The 24,620-nt window shown below is 36.1% G+C and overlaps 1 protein-coding gene across 1 annotated transcript in view; it reads right to left on the minus strand.

The window, feature by feature from the left end:
- LOC134527505 (poly [ADP-ribose] polymerase tankyrase-like) overlaps positions 1-24,620 on the minus strand; it is a 269,207-nt gene that overhangs the window by 237,355 nt on the left and 7,232 nt on the right. Inside the window, exons 2-4 of the mRNA XM_063360229.1 lie at positions 18,735-18,959; positions 1,318-1,621; positions 984-1,237 (exon numbers count right to left, since the gene is read on the minus strand). Of these exons, the coding sequence (XP_063216299.1) occupies positions 984-1,237; positions 1,318-1,621; positions 18,735-18,959 (783 nt within the window). The remainder of the gene's footprint in view (positions 1-983; positions 1,238-1,317; positions 1,622-18,734; positions 18,960-24,620) is intronic.

Here is a 24,620-nt window from a genome sequence, read left to right on the forward strand (position 1 = left end):
GTAATTTTCCATTGATGAGTGAATTTGGATTAAGATAGATAATACTGTGATTTTTCTTTTAATAGGTTGTTTAAAGTTTCATTATTATTTAATGAATTTGGCTGTTTAAACTCATAGCTTAGAATATGTACGAATTAAGGTGTTAAACCAGTTCAGTGTGAGATTTTCTGCCTAGTTTTTCGTATATCTGTTTTTGCACTTTTTTTTTTAATGTTATATTATTGTAAGTTTTTATTGTATTTGTTGGGAAGTCAAGTAGTTGCTGCTTGGGCACCGAGGTGGTTGGGATCAAAGTTTTTTGCGAGCTGTTTTATAAGGTTCAAAGGACTACTGATGATGCTGAAATCATCCGACGAAATCCATAAGCCAGGGAGTGTGGCGAGTCTGTAACCAACCAAACCACTGGCCCCCAAAGCCTTATCTTTTATTATATTAGCCCAGTTTGTTTCCTTATAGTTTTGGCGAAAGTAAATGAGGTGCCTTTTTATCTTTGTGTCTTTTGGATGTTGCGCTTTTCTTTGTAATGTTGTATATCCTTTTATTGAGAATTATAGTCACTCCTAAGACCTTACTCTTATGTTTTTCCTTTACGTACCCTGCCTTCTGCTTGGGCTCAGGGGAGGTGTTGCTGAATAAGTTGATAGGTTGTCCAAGTGCGGAGGTACAAGGTTACACCGTGTTTGTCTATAGCATAACATTTCCCGTGTTTTTGGTTGATAAACTCTATGGTCTTAGCCAATTTTTTAAATTATTTATAGCCGTATGTGAAAAAAACAACAAATAACTTATTCTAATGTGTTTACTAGGTCTAATATTTGCATTTTAAATTTTGGACTACCGTTTCATGACAGTAGTGAAATACAATTTATTATTTTGTGTATGTTTAAAATGGTGCATTTGTGATCGCATTAATGTATTTACCTATTGGGCACCAAGATTGTTAACTGACACAGCTGCACAGACACAGGGGCAGGGAGACTCACAGGCCAGGCGCTCCTGCAGGTCGCGTGAGGGAGCCACGTCGATGGCAGACTTGGAGTGGCAGTTGAGCAGCGTGGGGTCCGCACCCTCGCTCAGCAGCAAGGAACACACCTCTGTGCGCGACTTGGATGCCGCCTCATGCAAGGGCGTGAACTGCCACAGATCCATGGCATTCACGTTGGCCCCATGCTTGATCAGCATCTCCGTCACCTCAAAGTGTCCGTAGGAGCAGGCATTGTGTAGCGGCACCAGCCCCCTGCAACATGCCCGACCTGGCCATGCACTTGCCATCCCTCTGGAGAAGGTGGGAGGGGACAGAGAGAGAAGAGCACGTACCCCTTGTCCTTGGCATGCACGTCAGCACCGTGCTGCAGAAGCAGTTGCACGACACGAGCACGGTTGTAGCCAGCGGCCAGGTGTAGCGGCGTGGAGCGCCGGCCATCGCTCGCGTGACAGTTCACGTTGAGGGGGTTGAGCAGCGCAGCCAGAGGCTCCTCTGCGCCCGACCGCGCGGCCTCCAGCAGCTCCTCCTTGCGGTGGTCGCCCGTGAGCACGGGCCGCGTCACAGCATCTGCCAGCTCAAGTGCCGTCTTGCCCTCCGAGTTGCGCACGCTAGCATCCGCTCCATGCTGCAGCAGGGCTACAACACACACCACTAGCTTCTTTACTGTCTTCCCAACTACATGCACTGACACACAACCAATGTTTTACTAACTTCATCATCACATTTCAAGGTTCAATATATATGATATATCTAATGACAAATGAAAAATATCAATTACGTGAAACATATTTCAATGACCTATATAGATAAAAAGTAAAAATTATTGACTCTTAAGGAATGTTCTTGATATTTTCTAACATTCGTGATTTGTCAAGACTTGGGTTACCTCCCTGCCCACTAAAGGATTGGTACCACGTAAGACTGTCTCTCTACACTGAAATCAGTGGCATACACAGTCTATGCAGGGTTGCAACACATTTTTGAATATGAAATTCCCTGACTTTTCCAGGTTTTCCAGTCCATACAGAAAATTTCCAGACCATTACATATGATTGTAATCATACTTTGTAACTTATTTTAGAAAGTTCATAATCAGTAAATTTTTTCCAACATATTAGTACAGAGATGTCCTTTCATAAAGTTCATGTCTTTTAGTATTAGATTACGTACTCATTTCAATGAGTACGTAGAACAACAAAATTAATTAACTACCAAAAAAACACACAAATATGAATTTTGAAAATTCATAGCCCACAAATATTCAAACACACAATTATAAAAAGATAAAATTTAAAAGAACTTTCACATTTCAAAGTAATGTTAAAGCTGCTATTGAAGAGATTTCTTCTTCAAAAAGTTGGGCTTCCTTCTTAGCTTCATCTAAAAAAAATTTGTTTCTTTAATTTTAATGCTTGAACCATTTCTGCTGATCTTTTTTCTTTCCTTAAAATTTCATCATCATTTTCTTTCTTCTTCCGTTTTTCCAAAGCTTCATGGTATCTTGAACGAGCATTTCGAGTATAGTGTAAGGAGGTTAGGCCCTGACCTACCGTCAACATTGATTCTTTTAACGTGGGGGTTTTGAGAATATAAAAAATATTTATTCTTGTGTTATGTTTAGTGTTGAAAATTTGTCTTTGCATTCCTTAGATGTTTTTCTATAACTCCTTTTGTTCCGTTGGTGACTTCTGGGAGAGGTGATTTATAAATTTAAAGTTAAGCCGGGTTTTGGGAAGAATGAGTAAGGAAGGGCCGCCCAGCTGGCGCCAAGAGGTGTTTAAAAGTGTTGTGGTGTAACCTAGTTAGCTGTGATTGGTCAAGTGATGTTTCACTTTATTTGGGAGAAAATCGCTGTAGGCTGCCGCCATTTTTTGCCGGAACTATTTCTTTATAGGTTCCAAGAAGTTATTGTAAGCTGTTACATAATGGTAAGGTAAATTAATTTGTGGTGTAAAATCTTGTATACATTTGTTGTTAAGCTCATGTTACTTTGAAGTGTGTGTTTGGTTGAAGTAATTGCAAATATTGGCAGCGGAAGGATGTGTAACTTGTTTTTGGAGGGAGAGAGAAAGGCATGTAAAGGTGAATTGGAAGGAGCTGTGAAAATGCGGTGAAAATAAAGCTTTTCTTGGTAGTTGGGCGTTGTTAAATTTATTACTGGAGAGTTACGCACTACAATAGTGAATCATACTCTTAATTATTTTTATCTCACTCACGCCTCCTGCATTTTTTACCCCTTCCTAAACAAGCCTTTGTGCAACAGGCGCCTCCTCCGATTGGTTGTCGACAAGGCACTCACGATTGACAGAAAAACCCCTTTCAACTGCCACATTTCCATGCACATTACAAACACTTTCTTCAAAAGCACCATAAAATAATTTGACCCACTAGATTCAAGCACATCTTTCCAGAAGTAGTCAAGCCGCGTTTCTCTTGAATAGTTTTTAATTTTTTCAGCGATAATAGGGTTTAAACAAAGTGATTTAAAATTTATCTCTAATTTGTCTGCACATATCCCTGTTATCCACTTGTTTTCAACAAAAATTTCTAAACATAACTTAAGTCGCTTTGACGTGACTTCAGTCTCAGCAGAAATTACTTTGGGGTCACAAAATGACAGCCCTCTAGTCAACGCAAAGGTCAGTGGTGACCTGTCAAGCAGTTTGTTGCAAAATGCTTGTAAACATTCCAAGCAATCTTCTTTGAAGAGAAGAATGTCTTTAGGATTAAAATCAACAACTTTTCTAATGGCCTCACGTGTTTCATATCCTACATCCACTTTTTTAACATCAATCAAATTTTCACCTATGTTGATGTTAATTTTTAAATCATTCTTGGCTTTCTCCATGACTTCTTTTTTAACAAACCTGGCCATTACATTTGTGACTATTAATAGCAAATCTCCATACAAAAAAGGAGCCATAGGCTGTTCAGCTTGAAAAGCAGTTAAAAATGGTTCAACTTCTGAAGCCAGTACTTTAAAAAAGGCTAATTTAGGTACTAAAAATCTATCTTCTCAGCACTTCTTCATTATCTGATAACAAGCAGAAACTGGTTCTTTTTTATTGCTAGTAGCAACTTTTACATATTCTTGTAAATGTTTCAAAATCTCTTGGGTCCTGCTTGCAACTTAAATATTTTGAAGCCAACGAACGACACAAATTTTTTTTGTAAATTTGGTAGACCCAGAAAAAGAAACATAGTCACTTCGACGAGCAGGGACATTTTTAAAAATGTTATATATGGCCCCCAAGAATTCAACAATGTTCCATTCTGTCGACTTAATGGCTACCTTGAATGAATTATGTAGGCTATGCAATCCACAAGTGCCAATATCCAAAACAACAGGATCATCTGGATCTTGATGAAGGTCTTTCTTCAAATCACGAAAGAACTTGAGATTTACATTAGAGCCATCCATTGCTATCTGTATCATATGCTTCAAATTAAAGCTCCTTTCTAAATGCTGCCAATAAATCTGAAGATTTAGTATGGCCTATAAATGCGGACCCCATATACATACTAACAACCTCATCTTTTTCTTTGCTCCAGTACCGAAAGACAAAAATCCATTTGCTGGGTTTGGGTTACTTTATTAAGACTTTCGTCAAAGGATACAGCAAAACAATCACTGTCTGGAACATCATTTCTAGCTTGAAATTGAAAGTAGGGACCTAATCCATAGACAATTGTGTATGTCATTTTAGCCCTTCCTAGCGCAAGTCCTTTTGCCATCTCACTATCTGGAAACATAGCTGCAAAAATTTCAGTTGTTTTCCCTGCAGCAGACATTGATGCATGAACAGAAACAGTTTGTAGACACCACAATATTTCTGCTTTGGTTATATTTTTTTTATTAAGAAAGTTTCCAATCCACATTTCTGAGACTTTAGTATAGGCAGTGATTGTTCTGATGTAATAACTGGTTCATTCACTGCTGACTCTTCTACCACTACTTTTGTTGTTTCAGGTAAAGTTTCTTTTGAAGGTCCTGCTCTGATTTCATTACTCTGCGAAGTATGCTGTTTCTTTGTCGTCAACACTCTAATATTAAATGATGTGTCCTGTCCACATTTTGCTAAAATGTGCTTCTGTCCTTTCATGTGACTGGTAAGAGCCTGTTTACCCATATTACTGAGAAGCATATTCTTCTTACACAATCTACAGAATATCGAAAATCTATCTGTAGCACATGGTGACACCCATGCTGCTAATTCAGGATCGTTCAACCACTGTGGGTTGAAAGTTGATTTTTTGCTCTTTGAACAAGACATTGTTATTTTTACCTGCGAACAATAGCAAAACCTACGAGACAAAACACTGAAATACCATACTATAGCTAGGCTACACCACAGCTAACGATGAAAAACACTCTCTCTTCCTGTTGGACAAAATAGACCTAGGCTAACTATCACAGTGTTCCAATTGCCATATTTTGAAAACAAAATGGTTATGTAACCTGGTTTTGGTGACAAAAGCCATGATGTATTTTGGCGATCTGCGATTTGTGTAACACCCTTTTTCCAAGCAGGCAAAACACAAATCACTAAAGTTAAAATATCTGCCATTTCTGTTTAAAAATATCAGGTTGACCCCATGACATATTTTATTTGTAGTATATAATTATACAAATTTTTTCAGAAGATATTAATTAAACATTATCTCACGCATTGTTACAAACATTTACATATCTGGTTCTCACATTTGTTGTAGTTTTCCACTTTCCACACTAACCTACTGGTGTAACACAACGCAAACAAGGGTAACCAGAAAGCACTGCAATGGAACACCTAGAGACAAATTGAAGTCAAGGTGTTCCAACTGAAAGTCAACAAAACACAAAAAGTACCTAATTGATAAAGATGGGTTGAAGAATGAAAATTAAAATTGGTCCTTTACTTAACATAGGTATGACTATGTGTAGGCCACTAGTTGAATGGTTCATGAATGTCGTGTAGGAGTTATGACAGGACAAGAATGGTTATACATATATGTTTTTCTTTAAGAGTTATGAGTATCACCAACCAGAGCACAGTGTGTTGTTGGCACAAAATGTTTCATTGGGAAAACAGGTTATGATTTAGTACAAAAGAAGTAGGAAATACAGAAATATTAGCACCATGCCAAGAAATTATAAAAAACAGGGAAGAAAATTGCACGAACCATTAAAATAAAGCTCTGATTAGAATAATTTTATTATGTACTTTGTTTTAATATTTCAGAAATGGATTATTCTGATTGCTTCTGGTTAAATTTTGCTGTTCTACAATCCATGAATTTACAATCCATGAATATATATTTTTACCTAAAAATACTTTTCATGGTGGTCTGAAATATATATTAGCATTACATTAACTAGTATTTACATATTAAAGTTAAATATATTAGATTCTGATTTATGTATGAATTCGAGGTTACGAGTTGAAATGCTGCAATTTTTAGTTTCAATCATAGCCGTGTGTCCGGTATTTCCAGTAGGTACATAACCAATTTCATCATGAATAAAAAATTTACATTTAACGAAATATCAGTCAGCAACGATCCCAAACCGAAAACACACTTCAAAATGCAAACAATACCTACACATTCTAAAATTCAGCTTAAATAAGATGGCCCATTCTCGCCCGTTTTTATTGGCCGGAATTAAGGACCACTAATTCAATCATAAACGGGATAATACTTAACAGTGTACTCGTAGGCGTAGAGATTAAGTATATAATTCTTTTTTTTTTCTTTCAATCGTAGACCCACTTAAAATGTTGAAACGGCTACATATTGGAACACAGACTAAGCAAACAATAATCTGAACAAATTAGTTTTTGAATTCAATAACCTAAAAGCCAGGTCCACCAGGAAGACAAAGGTTTTACGCTACGTTTTATTTAACTTCATTAACCCCCAAATCAAATTCTATGTTAATCTTCAAGAAAAATAGGCACAATCTACAAAAAAATACAAACAGTAGTTTTTTCACTTACCAATCTATGAAATAATGAAATAACCACTGCACGCCAGGAACGTTCTAAGAATTTTACCGTCATTTGCCCACATTAATTAATCGAAATAGCCAAAGAATCGGTCACAAAATACATCACTGCCTCATGCTATTCCACGATCAGACCCTATTGATTAGATGAAATCACGGGATACGCTATAAAGTCTATTGTGTATTTTTAAATGCAGTCTTGTCTGTCGTGACAAAATTAAAAATTACGGGAGAAACAAATACTTACGTTTTCTTAAACAAATTGCATATTTTATATTTTAACAGCGTCAGAAAAAGTTTTTTGGTGCATAGTATGTGCAGTAAATTCCAGAAATATTTTTTGATTTCCCTGACTTTTCCAGGGAACATGAATTCCCTGACTTTCCCTGGTTTTCCCTGACCGTAGCAACCCTGCTATGTGTATAATTTTAAAAAAAGTTTTGGGCAAAGTTTATTTTTTTTAGTACAGATAGTGATAACTGTAGCACAGTGAATATCTAGTTACAATTTCAATAGAACACAAAACAAGAATTCGAATTTTTCAAATATCTTTTGTTTCTTCTACAATGTGAGCATCATGTGCATTCTTTTCACCTCTGTCCCTGTTTACCATCGAAGTAACCTACTGTCGCAACTAATTGCTGCTTGCCCATTAGCCTCAAGGAAATGCGTTATTGGCCTTGGAAATCACCCCACCCACTAAGGACTTTTGAAGACATGACACAGCTGCACAGGATGATGACAGCTGTGTCATGTGGGTATATAACAACGGACAAATTTAACTTCTTCTGGAAAAATTCCTAATATGGTAATATGTATTTCTGAGTAGCACAGATTACAGGGGCCTGGATTCACAAAGAGTATGGCCAAAATTGAAGGACAATGCAACTACCTTCTATAGTAAGTTTTATATTTATTTATTTTGCACACTATATTATTCTCAAAAGACATGGTGTGTGTGTGTGTGCGCGCTCTCTCTCTCTCTCTCTCTCTCTCTCTCTCTCTCTCATGTATGTGTATATATATACATATATGTATGTATATATAAATGAATGTTTGTTTTTTTTGTTTGTCCTGTATGCTTTCCTAAACCATTCATCCGATTGAGTTGAAACTTTGCAAACTTGACCTTTGAAACACGAGGAAAATCACTATCTACATGAGATTTCAAAAACTACCCCCATCCTCCATTCCCACGCCTTAAAACAGAACTTCAACACTACTTGATGAAATTACTGTCTATAGTTTATTTCTACAAATAGCCTGGTCACTGTCTACATTAAATTTAAAAAAACACCCCAATCTCCTTTTCTCACCCACAAAAAGAGAATTTTTGTACTTTTTGATGAAATTTAGCAAAATTTGAGTTTAAATTAAGGGTAAAATTTATGTCTTTAAATGATTTAGAATAAAAGGGGAAATGTCGAAAAACCACCCCCATCTCCCTGCCCAACCATTTAAGGCAGAAAATTGGTACTTTATGAAAATTTGCACACATGGCATTCAAAATAGGAAGAAAATTACCTCATCTCTCTTTTTCAGCCCTTAGAGCATAATGTTATAAATTAAGCACAATTAATGTGGAAAACAAGAGGAAATTAACTGCTTTATCTAATTTCAAAATAGCCACCCCATCTTCATGTCTACAAAAGGTTACAGAAACCACCAAAAACCCTGACCCTATTTCCCATCCCTTAAAAAAGGATATTGGTATTTCTTATGAAATTTTTCACCCTTAATGTAAAAATTAAGAGGAAGATAACTGTCTTATGTCCAATTAAAAAAAAAAAAATTCTTCCATCACCTGTTTACATAAGATATTATCCCCAAAGCAGTATCATGGTTCTTCTTGATAAAATTTTACAAACATGATATTCAAGTTAAGAGAAAATTAACTGTCCACATTTAATAAAAATTTACCCTATTATATTATCTTTATGATATTTCTAAAAACTACCCCCAACCCCCTTTCCCACCCCTTTAAGGAGAATTTTTCACTCCTTGACGAGATTTTTGACACTTGATGTTAAAAAAAAAATTAAAATTACTGTTAAATCAACTCTTTTTACTGGTTACATGAAGTTTATAAATAACTACCACCATTCCACTTGACTAACCCTTAAAGCAGATTTTTGGCTCTCCTAGGTAAAATTTTGAGAAGTTCACGTACAACATTTTTGTTAACATCCTATTTTAGATAAAGAAGTTCACTGAATACATGAGATTACGAAAAACCACCACCATTTCCCTTTTCTAACACTTAACGCATTATTTTGGCCCTTCAAGTTGAAATTTTGCACACTTGATGTTAAAAATAAGAAGAACATTACTGTCTACGTCTGATTTTAACAAAAAGTTAATTGAATACACGTTATTTTGTTATACTATACCTATCCCTCACTTATCACGGCTTCAGATTGTGCGAATTCATTTAGCGCGATTTTAATTTTACTGCCCCAGTCTCAAATAGCACATCTGTAAACTTCAGTCAGCACGAAATCTCGGCAGGCAAAAAAAAAGTCGAGCACGATGCCACAAAGTCTGTTCAACTTCTGTGAACATGTGCTGTGGGATACATTTAGCCAAACAAGGGAGGGGGGGAAGAGAATCGCGCGCAGGTCTGTCTACGCTATTGGCTGTTGTACAAACAACAGCTGTGGCAAGTTAAATTGCGGCTATGGAGTGTAAAGAACCAAATGTTTTTTACGTCCGCGCGTATGCCGCCGTGCCGTACCGTTGTCGCCTGGCCACAGACCAGGCCGTGAACTCAGTCTAGCCAGTGGCAGGGAATTCAGTCAAAAAAAAATGCAACGTCTGCCCATTCAGCTGCCGGTAACTGTACGTGCTTGATCACTCATGATGCATCGTGCTCAAGTATTTGAGAAAAAACTAGAACTATTATGATGCGCAGATTGTCATGAAGGCCACGCTTATGTTGGTCGAACTTTAGTTTTAGGCAAGTCAACAGTTCGCACAATCGTACGAAATAAGGACTCTTACCAAAAGTTTAGGTATATAAGTCTGAAGCTGTTTTTTGTACAAAATATTTGACATTAGATACCGGAACAGAAATGAACAGATAATTCACGTGGAAAAGATTGTTAAATGAGTGTTGCAATAAAAAACTATTGGCTTGACAGGATTGATGTGAACCAGGTGGTGATACACAAATAAGCACTTTAATTTTTGAAAAATTAAATTATAATTATCCCAATAGTAATATCGGTTTCACTGTCAGTAAAGGTGTAACGGTTCGTTACATTACAAAAATAAAAAGATTTTCAAGCGTCGATTGTAGTGTTTGTTTTATTCCTTCAAATTAGGATGCACAGAACAATCCAGAACACTTTCAGTGGTTCATTCACTCGTTTCATTCGTACATTCGCCTGTCGAGAAATCCTCGCAGTTCACTTGATGAGATTTAAATAATAAAAATAATAACGTCGATTAAGTCCTTCAATAAGGAAACTATCCGAAATATGTGCGGCCTAGAACACGGCCAAAACCTAGCAAAAAAAACAGCGAGCCGCCGAAACGCGGCCTCGCCTGGCAGCGATCGACAGACGACTGGTGATGTCTGAACTCGTCTCCTCCACGCAGGGAGTAGACGTCACATGACCTCACCGACCAATCACACGCACGCTTCTTTCACGCTACAGATATCAGCCAATTACAGAACAAGTTACAACACATGAAAAAATCTTTTACATACAGAACACTGGGCTTCCCCTGATCGGTCTCTTTTCAATTTCACATCGAAATCGGGGACTTCCATTTTCGTTCTCTCTCCCACACCGTGAGAGAGCAGTTATCACACAGTTCCCATACAGGGGGGGAATTACCGTCTTTATCTCGGTTGGCAGGGAAGCACTGTTTCTTTCTCACTTCCACTTACAGGCCTCTCATGCCTCTCTTTCTAACCATCACACCAGCCCAAACACAGTACCGTGATTTATAATTATATTACACTACGTTAATAAAATCAAGAATAATAATTATAATACAAATTACTTTACAACATTAAAATCATTTAGAAATAACCTGAAAAAGTAGGCCTAAACAGGTAAAAATCTACTAAAACGGCTCATTTGTGAATAGTTTCATAAAAAATAGTAATGATTAAAAACGTCTGTTAAAATACAAAATACCTTCTTAAAACACATAGCAAGCGAAAATAACATATATTAATAGCCATAACGTCTGATTCTACTGTCTCATAATATACATACCACTCTAAAAACATTGACTTATTTATATTTACTTATACAGAAAGAAGTTTAAAAGAAAATTATTTAATTCAGAGGGCAGGGTTCTGCAATGCTACATAACCCCCCCAACTTTTCAATTAAATTAACACTACATTTAATTGAAAAGTTACAAAAGTGAAAAACTAATCTGTACAAAATACATTCAAAAACATCTTTAGACATCAATGCATCCTGTCATTACACTCTTGTTTATAGAAGAAATTCAAAAACACTTATTTTTTTTTTATAAATTACAAAGATTAATACCAATTTTCTGTTAAATTTAAAAATGATATTTCAGTTTTGATACAGTCAACAATCCTCATCCCTAATGTTCTCTTAGTTTTATTAATACAAAATACAAGTAGTTTCAAAATTAATTTCTTCACAAATTTCAAGCAGTGTTCCCTGGTTTACGAAGAATCTTCCTATCACATCTCAACTCTGGTTGGAACAGCTGTGGACACCTCTACACAAACTGCAACAACTCCAAATACCTCGAAGACACAACTATCTCAACTGCACTAGCTGAAACAAGGACTGCAGGCATTACGTCCCTCTGACCACCTGAAACCAATCTCGACGACAAAATACGAACTCGATGATAAAAACAATCTCGACGACAACCTACTTCAGCTGTGGAGCACCTCGACACTAGCTGCAAAAAACTCCAAAACATTACAAAAAACTTCAGGAATTACGTCTCCATGACTACCTCGACGACGATGACGACGACAAATTTAAGCTCCAGGAATTACGTCTCTAGGACCACCTTAACGATGATAAAAACCTTCTCTACGACGACAAATAACATATTTCAGCAGTGGAGCACCTCGACACTAGCTGGCACATATAATCCCAATGACGATGAACAACAACAATCGCCTTCTCAAGACGACAATTGCACGACGATGGATAACTCCTTTCTTACCAGGAAACCACTACTTTCATCCATGAATCAACCAACTCCTCCACCCCTCATACTTGCACCAACAAACTTTAATAACACTAACTCAGACTGCTGACCAAACTTCTGATTCGACCTTTCTGCTGCTGATGCCTTTAATTTTAACTTCAACCACTGGACAACACTTATTTCAAAATTAAAACTAGACCGCTCAACCTTGATAACTTATGAAATATTAACTTCTAAACCGATGCTTCAACTTCCTACAGACACTGAAACTCATAGTAAACTTTCCACCACAAATACGCCTCCAAAAAACATTAAATTAGTTATTTGAAACATTAAAAACTTTTTTATAACACACCAGCTTATCACTCATCATATTCCAATTTTCTTGTTAAAATGTTACACCTCCTTATAATATTTACACCAAAATACACCCAAACTTAATTCTTTATCCACACTGCATTTTCATTTGTTTACATTATTCACTTACATTTTCTATTCTCATTAATCAAAAAATAAAAAATACACCAAAACATCATTATCATCCCACAAAAAAATACACAGTTCCTCCAACTTTCTTCTCTTTCCTTCCTAACTCCCGAGCTAGCCGAAAGGTAAGGGACGTTCAATTACAACCCTTTTAGCTGCTAGTCAGCTCGGCTAACCTACTGACGAAATTTAAAACAAAAAATTATACAAAGCTATACACAAATATACACTGCACTTGTCATTACACATCAAATTTTATGGTTTACATACTTTACTTAAATTTCCACAAAACAACAATTTGACAATTCTATAGTCATGGCATGACAAATACTTCATTAAGATACAGACATATGTTTCTATTCTTCAAAACAAATTACATGAACTAATGTCCTTCCTCAGGTTTCAAATCATACCTCCCCTTTCAGCAACAGCAGCACATATATTAACATTGATGAGGGGTGGGAGGGACCAAGGAGAAGGGACTCACCCTTGCAAAAAAAAAAAAAAAAACATCGGACTCCATGCTGGAAACATATTTAAAATTAACCTCCTGGCCCCCCAGCTGCCTCACAAAACACATTACACCAAGAAAAATACCTTTGCTGCATTATTTAGGACAATACCAAAATTCACCTAAACTCTGGCCATCATTAACACACAAATGCTTCTATAGCTTCAAAACTCGACGATTGTTATGCATTAACGTTTAGTATTACACTTCATACCTTTAATATAGGATGTTGTCACCCTGTCATCAATCCAAAACAAACATTTAGCATTACCAATATGTGTGGCACTTGAATTTAAAATATTTAACCATTTCAAAATTGTATCTTTTCTCAAAAAAAAATAACTCATAATAAATTTTAGTTAACATCTTCCCATGTCACAGCATTAAACAAATCAAACATTAGCCAAGTGCAATGAAATTCTCACAATGTAAAGCATTTCTTCACATAATATTTAGTAACTGTCTACTCAAAAAATTTATACATATATTATCATAGTTATTTTCTAAAACTGAAAAACATTCACATTAGACTAGTTATTTATCTTCCTTCTCTCTAAGAATCTGGTAAAAATTTGTCATAAATCTTATTTGTGCTTTCCTATATTATACTATATAACTATTCTTAAAAAAGTACAAAAACTCTACAAAATACAAAACATTATTTAAAAAGTATACAATTCAAAAAATACCAAAAAATTCTGAAAAACTTTACAAAAAACTGGCAAAAATTGCAAAAAAAAAAATTTAAAAAACATCAAACACGACAAAACTGGTTTTGACTCTACCCTTCCATCTTGGCAGTGGGCCAAACAAGTCTACACACACTGTTTCCAGAGGTTGCATCACCCCTGTCCATTTACCATAACTTTTTTCTGCCTTTGAACAGAATAAAAAACTGTTTACTATCTCGACAATAGTTCTGTACACATGCTTCCACACCCAAAACCTCTGACCCTGTTGCACAATTTTTCTCACATGGATCAGGGAAAAATTTTTAGTTTGTACACTATTCAATACACACAACCCATATCTCCGTACATTACTGCTTACATTTTTACAAAATTTCCCCTTTATCGTTTCTCCGCAATCTGTCAAACTCAACTCACTGAATACTTCCTCATCAAATTCGTCCTTAAGTGTATTTGAGAATGATTTCATCTCATTCTGAACTCTTTCCATTTGTTTACACAAACCCCTGATCCTGTGTGTATTACCTCTGAATTTACTAATATTTTCAACCACATTGTCCAAACATTCCCTGTTTCCCTCATCTAGGAAATTTTCACATTCATTCTCAATGTTTACCTGCTCATGTACATCATGTACAATAACTTCAACATTTTCTTTCGACACTATTATTTCCCTATCACATTTTCCTACATTTGCTTCATTTGCACATTCATCTACTTCGTTCGTACACGTGGCTACCTGTTCATTAATTTTACTTTTAAAGTCATCAAGTTTGTTCTCCACCCTGCCAAATTCCTGTCGCAACTGTGTGCCTATTTCGCTCCTAAACTTCGCAATCTCTTGTGAATTTACCTCAATTTTGTTGATGATTTCCTTTTGTCCCTGAATCAGTTCCTGTTGACATGTAAAACCCTGTTCAATTTTTTGTGTCATTCCTTGCATCATTTCCATTAATTTCTGTAGCATATCTGACCCCCCCCACAACCTCAATTGGGCTACTAATCGTCATAATGAAATATACAAATTACAAAAGGTTTAACACAAATCTTATTTGAATGTTCAAAACAAAAGAAAAACGATAACCACCATTAATTTAATGCCATTTTTCGACTTGCTATTTTCGGCGACTCATCCCACGGTGTCCCGCAAAGTGATGATCTCGAAGTCCCGCGATGCGACAGGCCTGAAGTCCCACGGTGCCTTGGGTCGCTCTGTCCCTCGAAGTACCGTTTTCCGTCGTTTCTCTGGAACACTTCTCTCACTGCAACAGCTCGTAGACTCTCGTCACGGAGAAAAACCGCCTTCGCCGCTCAGCTGCGCCGATAATTCTGGAAACACTTTGCCGTTTTCTTCTAAACTGTTCACTATTTATCGTAGATTGTTATTTGAGGTTATCGTAGTGGCCAACTTGTTTTGAGAATGTTTATATTTTTTATTTACTGCCGAAAATGTCCGTCTTAATCTCAGGGTCGTGTCCAAATTCAAGCCGCGCGGCCGGGCGCCAATTGTAACGGTTCGTTACATTACAAAAATAAAAAGATTTTCAAGCGTCGATTGTAGTGTTTGTTTTATTCCTTCAAATTAGGATGCACAGAACAATCCAGAACACTTTCAGTGGTTCATTCACTCGTTTCATTCGTACATTCGCCTGTCGAGAAATCCTCGCAGTTCACTTGATGAGATTTAAATAATAAAAATTATAACGTCGATTAAGTCCTTCAATAAGGAAACTATCCGAAATATGTGCGGCCTAGAACACGGCCAAAACCTAGCAAAAAAAACAGCGAGCCGCCGAAACGCGGCCTCGCCTGGCAGCGATCGACAGACGACTGGTGATGTCTGAACTCGTCTCCTCCACGCAGGGAGTAGACGTCACATGACCTCACCGACCAATCACACGCACGCTTCTTTCACGCTACAGATATCAGCCAATTACAGAACAAGTTACAACACATGAAAAAATCTTTTACATACAGAACACTGGGCTTCCCCTAATCGGTCTCTTTTCAATTTCACATCGAAATCGGGGACTTCCATTTTCGTTCTCTCTCCCACACCGTGAGAGAGCAGTTATCACACAGTTCCCATACAGGGGGGGAATTACCGTCTTTATCTCGGTTGGCAGGGAAGCACTGTTTCTTTCACACTTCCACTTACAGGCCTCTCATGCCTCTCTTTCTAACCATCACACCAGCCCAGACACAGTACCGTGATTTATAATTATATTACACTACGTTAATAAAATCAAGAATAATAATTATAATACAAATTACTTTACAACATTAAAATCATTTAGAAATAACCTGAAAAAGTAGGCCTAAACAGGTAAAAATCTATTACAACGGCTCATTTGTGAATAATTTCATAAAAAATAGTAATGATTAAAAACGTCTGTTAAAATACAAAATATCTTCTTAAAACACATAGCAAGCGAAAATAACATATATTAATAGCCATAACGTCTGATTCTACTGTCTCATAATATACATACCACTCTAAAAACATTGACTTATTTATATTTACTTATACAGAAAGAAGTTTAAAAGAAAATTATTTAATTCAGAGGGCAGGGTTCTGCAATGCTACAAAGGATGGTTTGGAAAGGTACGTGACGTGAGTTGAAGGTCGCGCCCAGGCGGGCAAGTCAGCCAGCCGACTGACGATAAAGTACATAACCACGTATCTCCCATTACGCAGTGTCGTATTTGTCATACAAAGTGCAATGAGAGGCATATAAATATAAATGGTATGACATATTTATAGTTCAGTGTTATTCAACGCATTTATATTACGTAAAGTATATTCCTGCACAATTTTGGAACACATTAAATAAATTAGCCTTGCTATTTATGGAAACTTATGCTTCAGAATACGCGATTTCGAATAACACGAGAATTTTTAGGAATGAATTAGTCGTGCTAAGTAAGGGATAGGTGTACTTTCCTCCAGCTCTCTTCCCCCCTCCCCCATTTCATCCTTTTCTACCACTTGAATCATAATTTGGGTAACTCTTAACTAAATTTTGCACACTTGACGTTCAAATTAAGAAGACAATTACTGTAACATCAGATTTTAAAAAAAAAAAATCCCCTTCACTCTGTGTTCAGCCCAAGCAACACCAGGTACTTAAACTAGTATCTTATAAATTTGCTAGTTTTTATAGCATAACTAGCTTTTACCCACGGCTTCGCTCGCGTTGATATCCTTAAATAAATATCAAAGATCATTGCAAAGAAAATAATATAATACAGTAATTGGTTTTTTTTTAATTGCGTGACTGGGATCATCAGTATTTAAAAATTCTAACATACAATTTAGCTTAAAAAACTGATTTTAAATAAAAAACATTTTAAAAAGTTCACAGTATTAACATATAATAAATTAATTTTTCTTTAAAAGATCTTAAATCAGAGTATTATTCTAGATTCTAGGATGCTCTTGTATACTATGTTATAAGTTTTTCTGTCCGGTGCAAACATGTGTAGATTTCGGGCATTGGACACACGCAAACAGGCTACATATAGTTGGCCATGGGAAAACACGGCTTTTCCAAATGCACCCCTGCTACCTGCAATATTTGCCCTTGCGCTTTGTTGATGGTAACAGCAAAACTAAGCCAGACGGTCAACTGAACTCTTTTGAATTGGAACTGTAGATCAGTGGGGATAATAGGAATTCGAGGTAGGATAACACTTTCCCCTTTACCCACACCTGTTAAAATAGTGGCACCAAGTATATTCTGCCCCAATGTATGATCCGAAGCCTCGTTCCATTACGTAGTCGAGGAGCATCTAGATTTTGCATAAGCATGACTTGAATATTTAGTTTCATTTGAAGTTTATGTAAGGGTACACCCGAAAGTGATGATTGTATCTATTGACAAATACTCCTTCATTTCCCCTTCCACCTCTTTAAAATAAGTGTTGATTTTATTAATGATATAATTTTTGCACTAATATTGCTCTTGCACACAACCACTGATCACTATTCAAATTTTGTTGCAAGTCAGGAAAAACTTGGGTAATATGATCCTCATCATTTTCTACTAAATTACAAAATTCTCTTAAAAGTAAAATATAAACTTCAGCATCAACGTCCAAACAACCATCACCGAAGAAAATAAACAGATACCTAACCTCAAAAAATAATAAAGTTTAAGTATTGCTTGGCGGTGACAGAAAAATAAAATTGAATAGTGAATTGACCGCTGGTATAACAGTATTAGATTGGTGAATTATTTAATTTACTTATTGAAATGCCAGATGGCGTTAAATTTCATTCAACTTACTCAAACTCTTCAGTCGGACGATCATACATACCAATATCAATTTTTTTGCCCTTCAAAAATATATACTATATATATATTTTTTTTTTAATTTATAAAAAGTGTTCTATGTTCTTTACTATACCCTTGAAAATATGCGCACAAAAGTACATGATGATCGGTTGAGTAGTTTCCGTGTGAAAGCTTAACAAACAAAAACAAACTCACATTCGCACATCTTATAACATTAGTAAGGATTACTTATTAATTAAAAGCTGCCTATCTTCAACAAAAGCCATTACTGTCTTATGCTAATTTAATCTTGTTTCTGCAATTCTTGGGAAGAGAATTTGACATTAACTGTTATTTTATAAGTGTAGGTAAAATGAACTACAGTTACAGAAAGGTAAATTTACTGTGCTCAAAAGAATTTGATAGAAAATCACAACCTTGAGTACCAGTTCAGGAGAATTTAAAAATATACTATTCTCACATATTATTTTAATAATTTATTAAAACTTTAAGGAACAGTAGACTTGCCATAATCCGGCACATTCGGGACTATGCAGGTGCTGCATACTGCCCTGCCTACTTTTAGGTTGTTATGGTCCATTCCAAGCAAAAGGAGGATCGACAGAGAGGAGCGTACCGATGCACACGTCCACCTTGCCCTTGATGGCCGCCTCATGGAGCGGGGTATAGCTCCAGTTGTCGCGGGTGTTGGGGTTGGCGCCCGCCTCCAACAGCAGGCGCACCACGTCCGCATGCCCGAAGGAGCAGGCATTGTGTAGCGGGTGCAGACCCCCGTCATCCCGCGCCTGGATCGAAGCGTTGGCAGCCAGAAGGTACTCCACCACCTCGCGGCGTCCGTAGCCTGCACAGATACATACCAGTTGCGTGTCCAGATGCTTGGTTGCTGAAATACCCTCCCCCCCATCTTTTGCATTTCCCCATAGAACCCCATATCTTCACCTACAAGCATTACTAACAGTGTAAATGAATCAACAGAAACATCTCTCAAAACATTGTGAGGTTCATATTTTGGAAGAAATACAAAATATTTAATTCAATGTAGGTTTAAAATGGGCAGAATACAATAACTGAAATATGGTTAGCTACAAATAATGAATCAAACAGAAATTCTAAAAAAAAAAAAACTTTAATAATCCACTCAAGTAAAAAATATATTAATAATTAATGTATGCAAATGTTTGGTAGTGCAATCATTATCAATCCATTCAGACCTAACAATTAATTAACTAACTAGAGCAAACTAAATAAAATTTATATCAACACAGTGTTTATCTATTACCCTTAAAAAAATAGTTCAAACTATAATACAGATATGCATTACTTTAAAAATTTTCACAAAATATTTAAAACATTAATTTAAATTTTGTTATCTTGCTACTGACTGCATTTGGAGTCTACAACTTGAGGCCATTATTAATAACAATGGAATTATTTACCAGGTTAAAAAGTTTTCATTGCATAAAAATATTTATAAATTCTTCCCACCACCCTCATCCCCCTGCTGACTTAAATTTTCAAATGAATTTAGAATTAATTGATTGGTTGTTACACTTGCGATTGTGCTTACAACATCCAAAATTTCTGCCTTCTATTTTCAGGTTTTTATATCTATGGATTGTTTAAGTTATTTTTATGTTTCAATTCAACTTATTATCTATGTTTCGAAACTTTGATTTTCAAATTTTACTTAACTAACAGCAAGTAAGCTTTGTAATTAGTAAAATCTTTTATTTTGATACTATGAAGTAATTAAATGATAAAGTGGTCTAATATTTATCACAGATGTTAATTTTTAGGCATTATACTGTAAAACATAGTATAATGCATAAAATATTACCTAGTTATTAATATTTAAGATTCATGTAATTTAATAATGCAGATTCCAATTGGCTAAACCATATTTCTTGACAATGAGGTATCTAAGCTCAGCTGTTAGGAAAGTTTAGTTCAGTCATAGCCATCATGAGATATAGGCTAGTCTAAGTTTAGTTAAGCTTTTTTTTAAACAATTGCTAATTCTGAATATTGCAGAAGAAAAACTTAAATGAAGGAATGAAGGAGATTAAGTAATAATTTGAAAGTTCTATGAGATATTATGACTATTCTAGCAAGATTTAATGTGATCAACATTATATCAAAGAATTCACCCTTCCACAGCCAGACTGTCCCAAATTTAAACATGTTGAAGAAATTTGTAAAGTTATTTAATTCGGGATTGTAAATGGATTGTGTTGAAGAAGAATTTGAAGTTTCTTAATTTTGAACTTATTTAATGAATTTAGTTTACTAAGTGGCAATTCAGATGTAAACTAATTACAAAACAATATGTAAATGTATTGTATGATAGTGTTAGTGCAGCTATTCTGCGATTATCCAATTGGTTAAGATTTGCTGTAGTATTTCTTGAAATAGTTATAACAACTTAATTTCCTTTTAAAGGGCCACGTGTTTAGTGAATGTGGAGATAATGATTGCACATTAAAATTGTAATTATCTCACAGGTTTATCTGAGAGAAGAGTTTCAAACTAGTGCTTAGACTGAGCAGTCTTAATTTTTGCCCCTGACTTAAGTTAATTTTAGAGTTGATAGATTCACATTTTTACTGTTGTGATTTTGAATAATTCAAATATATATGCTGGTTACCAATTTATTAGATTATAACTTTTAACTTAATGGATTTGATAGAGAAATGGTAATAATGATTTAGCCAAATGGAAACTACAGGAAAGAAATTAACTGTGTATAATTTTGTGAACTATTTATTAATGTGCTTTTCTGACATTTCAATATGCTGTAAACATGTTGTGGTATTCTTGTGCACTTTATGGATAAGTAGTTATTTGTGACGTTAAAACATTAACACGTGATACCTTCACTTGTAATTAATTCCAAGTATTTCCTGATATAAGTAGGTATCATAATTAAATTTTAAAATTTAGTTTGAGAAGCTAAATTGGCACCCATTCAAGCTGGTAAAATTAATAGAGATACTTATTTCAGAAAAATTAAATTTTTAATACTTCAACCAAAGATTCATGTCCTATAGATAATACAGACATTAAATTAAATTTTCTTATAGAAGTTATATAGCTCAGATTCAGGGGCGGATCCAGATGGGGCGTCACAGGGGTCATGACCCCCCCCCCCCCCCCCCTCAAGGCAGTGAACTGAAAATTGAATTAAATGCTCAAGACCAAAAACTATCGCCGATTCAATGATCACTGATTATCAAGATGTATGAAGGCTACTTTCTGTTTGATACATGCTGGCGACTAGCGTTGCCATTCTCTTGTTTCTTTACTTATTATTTTCAGAAAGTCATTTCAATATATATTATTCTTACAATTATTTAATACAACATACATTCAAACAAGATCAAAATTGCTTTTCACTAGTTTTTTTTTCTTGTTGTTTGCGTATTTTAAAAAATTCTTTCACTCTACTTTGCAAGAAATGAGAAATGTTTCACTTCCATGCCGCTAGATAGTGCACACATCTCGATAGCAAGGAAAAATTAAGAAGCATTGTGCAGGCTCAAACATGAAACATTATGATATCTTCTTTGCTTTGTGTACGTCAATCCAGTCAATATTACAACATTCAACAATGCAGTGTGATGTGTGATGTGTTTTACAAGTAAACAAGTTCAAAACATATAATGGTAAGTTAGTTAGACTTTAATTGTGTAGCTAGCTTAATTAGTACCAATTATAGAAAATATTACAACATAGAGCGAAATTATTTCGCAAAAATAATTAATATTATCTTAAGTGTTAAGTCTTACGTTAGTACTTGCTGGATTCACAACCACCACTTAGCGCACGTATGTACGAAGTAGAAAGTTGAGTTGATCAACTCTGTTATGTACGTACGCAAGCTATGGGACATTGTTAATGCTTGCATGCATTTTAAAATAAGTACTTAATTTTAGCAACCAAATAAATAAGTTAATGATTTATTGATATTATTATTCTTATATATTATTATTGCCAACCATACAAGATACAACTAATGTTTAAAAAAAATCCATACAGACATAACAACTTCAATTTATACTTTATCTCTCCTTGGTTTATTTTAGGGTGATTCCTTGAAGAATGTGACTGGAGCAAAACGTCGTGCATCTGGTAGAACTATTGACAAGTTTTTCATTTAAGAAGTCAAAATATAAGACTGAGACAAGAGATTAATCGTCGTCATTACTACCATCTACATCTGTGGATCAAATTTGCCATATTGTTCCAACTCCTGAACCTGTTGCCTTAGTTGTTAATGAGCACATATTGCCAGATAGAAACAAGCCACAGGCACAACCTCAGTTTTCGTCTGATATTGGATATTACACAGGCCAGACCAATTTAAATGATTTCACCAAGGCTATGCTATTAGAGCAACACTGGACATCACCATCAGATTATGTTTTCCCTCACTGTATTGTTACCAAGAAGGAGAAAGAGACAAAAAAGTATGCCCAGAGATCGCATTTGGAAAAATTTCACTGGCTCGTGCTTTCGCACAAAGATCAGGGACTTTATTGCAAGTACTGTGTCCTTTTTGCTGCAGGCTTAGGGGGTGGCCTTCAAACCAACACCCCTCTTAGAAGGATGGTCAAGGAACCTCTGAAGTCCTTCTATGATTTGCTTGGAGGAAAAGGATCTCTTATGACGCACTAGCGGAACCAGTATCACCAGTGGGCTGTTGAAGCTGGAAAAAACTTTCTTTTAACATATCACCAACCATCACTCGAAGTTGCAAATCAGGTTTGCTCACAAAGAGAAGCACAAGTTAAAGAAAATCGAGAACGTTTACGACCAATTGTCAGCACCATCATCTTTTGTGGTCGTCAAAATATTTCCTTGCGTGGCCACAGGTATGATGGAGTCTTACATGAATACAGTGATGGTCCCAGTACTAATGTAAAACTAAATGAGAATAATGAAGAGGCCAGTTCTGTGGTGAAAGATGATGGGAACTTTAGAGCTCTCTTGCGCTTCAGAGTTGACTCTGTGTGACTCTTGGAAACTACTTCAGCTAATGCCACATACATAAGCAAAACGACACAGAATCAACTTATTGATATATGCAAAGAAGAAATGCAAGAGTCGATTTTGGCCAGAGTGAAAGAAGCAAAATTCTTTTCTGTTTTATTTTATGAAACAACTGATGAGTCACACATTGAACAGCTAAGTATCTCCTTTCGTTACCTTCACAATGGATCGGTTAGAGAGGACTTCATCACATTCTGTAATGCATATGATATGATTCGCTCCGAAGATGTTGATGGGGAGACTTGTCTAACTGGCATTGCCCTAGCACACATAGTTCTTGATCTCTGCAAAAAGTTTAATGTAGATATGACAAACTGTGTTGGAATAGGCACCGATAGTTGCTCAGTTATGGTTTCTGGAATGAAGGGTGCAGTTCATGAACTTGCCAAGACAGCCATTCATGCCAAACATTGTCCTTGTAATAACCATTTGTTGAACAATTCACTTGCACGATCGTCTAATGTCGTACCTTGCCGCAACACATCAGCGACAATGAAGAAAATTGTGTTATTTGCTAATGCCTCAGCAAAGAGACATGAACTCTTTAAGAAAGTTCTAGGTGGGACCTCACTGCAGGGTATTTGCGAGACACGTTGGGTGGAGAGGCACGACGGCCACTTGCAGTTCCAGGGTGACACACTGGTAAAAATTTGTGATGCTCTGTACGAGATTTCACAGTGGAAGGACAGAAAAACTGCATCTGATGCCCAGTGCCTTTGACATGCTCTAATCAGTCAAGAGTTCATTGTTTCTTCCATATGCCTGAGTGATGTATTAGGTAAGTTTAGAAACACTTCATTCCCCTCTTTCTGGTGCCATATTTTATTCGGGTGTGATTTCAATTTTGCAAGTTTTTTCTTTGTCTTTGTACAGGAACCACTGTGTCACTAAGCCGTTTACTTCAAACACACACCTTGGATTTGAAGAGAGCTATGGATGCTGTAACAGACACCATTAGTGTCCTGGAGAAGAAGAGACAGGAAGCAGATTTAGTTTTTCGGCAACTAGGCCTATTTGCTGAAGCAGAAGATCTTGCACGAGAGTTGGATGTGGAACTGAAAACACCACGTATTGTTTCACGGCATAAATATTGTGAGAATTATTTTTCTCAACCAAATGTAGCTCAATCCCCTGAGGAATAATATCGAAGAGTAGTTTATATTCCCTTGTTGGACAATATCATAAGGGATTTGAAGAAGAGGCTCAGTCCTGATGTCATGGATATCTTCAGTCTGGAAATACTCTTGCCTCGCACAACCTACACTGAGGAAGATCTGGAAGTTTTGCGGAAAGTAGCAGAGATGCATAAGCAGCTCCTAAATGTGCCGGTCTCCACAGTCCTGGAGGAGTTCAAACTTTGGGTCACCAAATGGAAGCGCGAATCTGGGGGTGTTATTGAAATTCCAAGTGCTCTGCCTCATATAATTGATTTGTGCGACACAGTAATGTACCC

The sequence above is a fragment of the Bacillus rossius genome, chromosome 1 (assembly GCF_032445375.1).
Source record: "Bacillus rossius redtenbacheri isolate Brsri chromosome 1, Brsri_v3, whole genome shotgun sequence".
Taxonomy (NCBI): Eukaryota; Metazoa; Arthropoda; class Insecta; order Phasmatodea; family Bacillidae; genus Bacillus; species Bacillus rossius.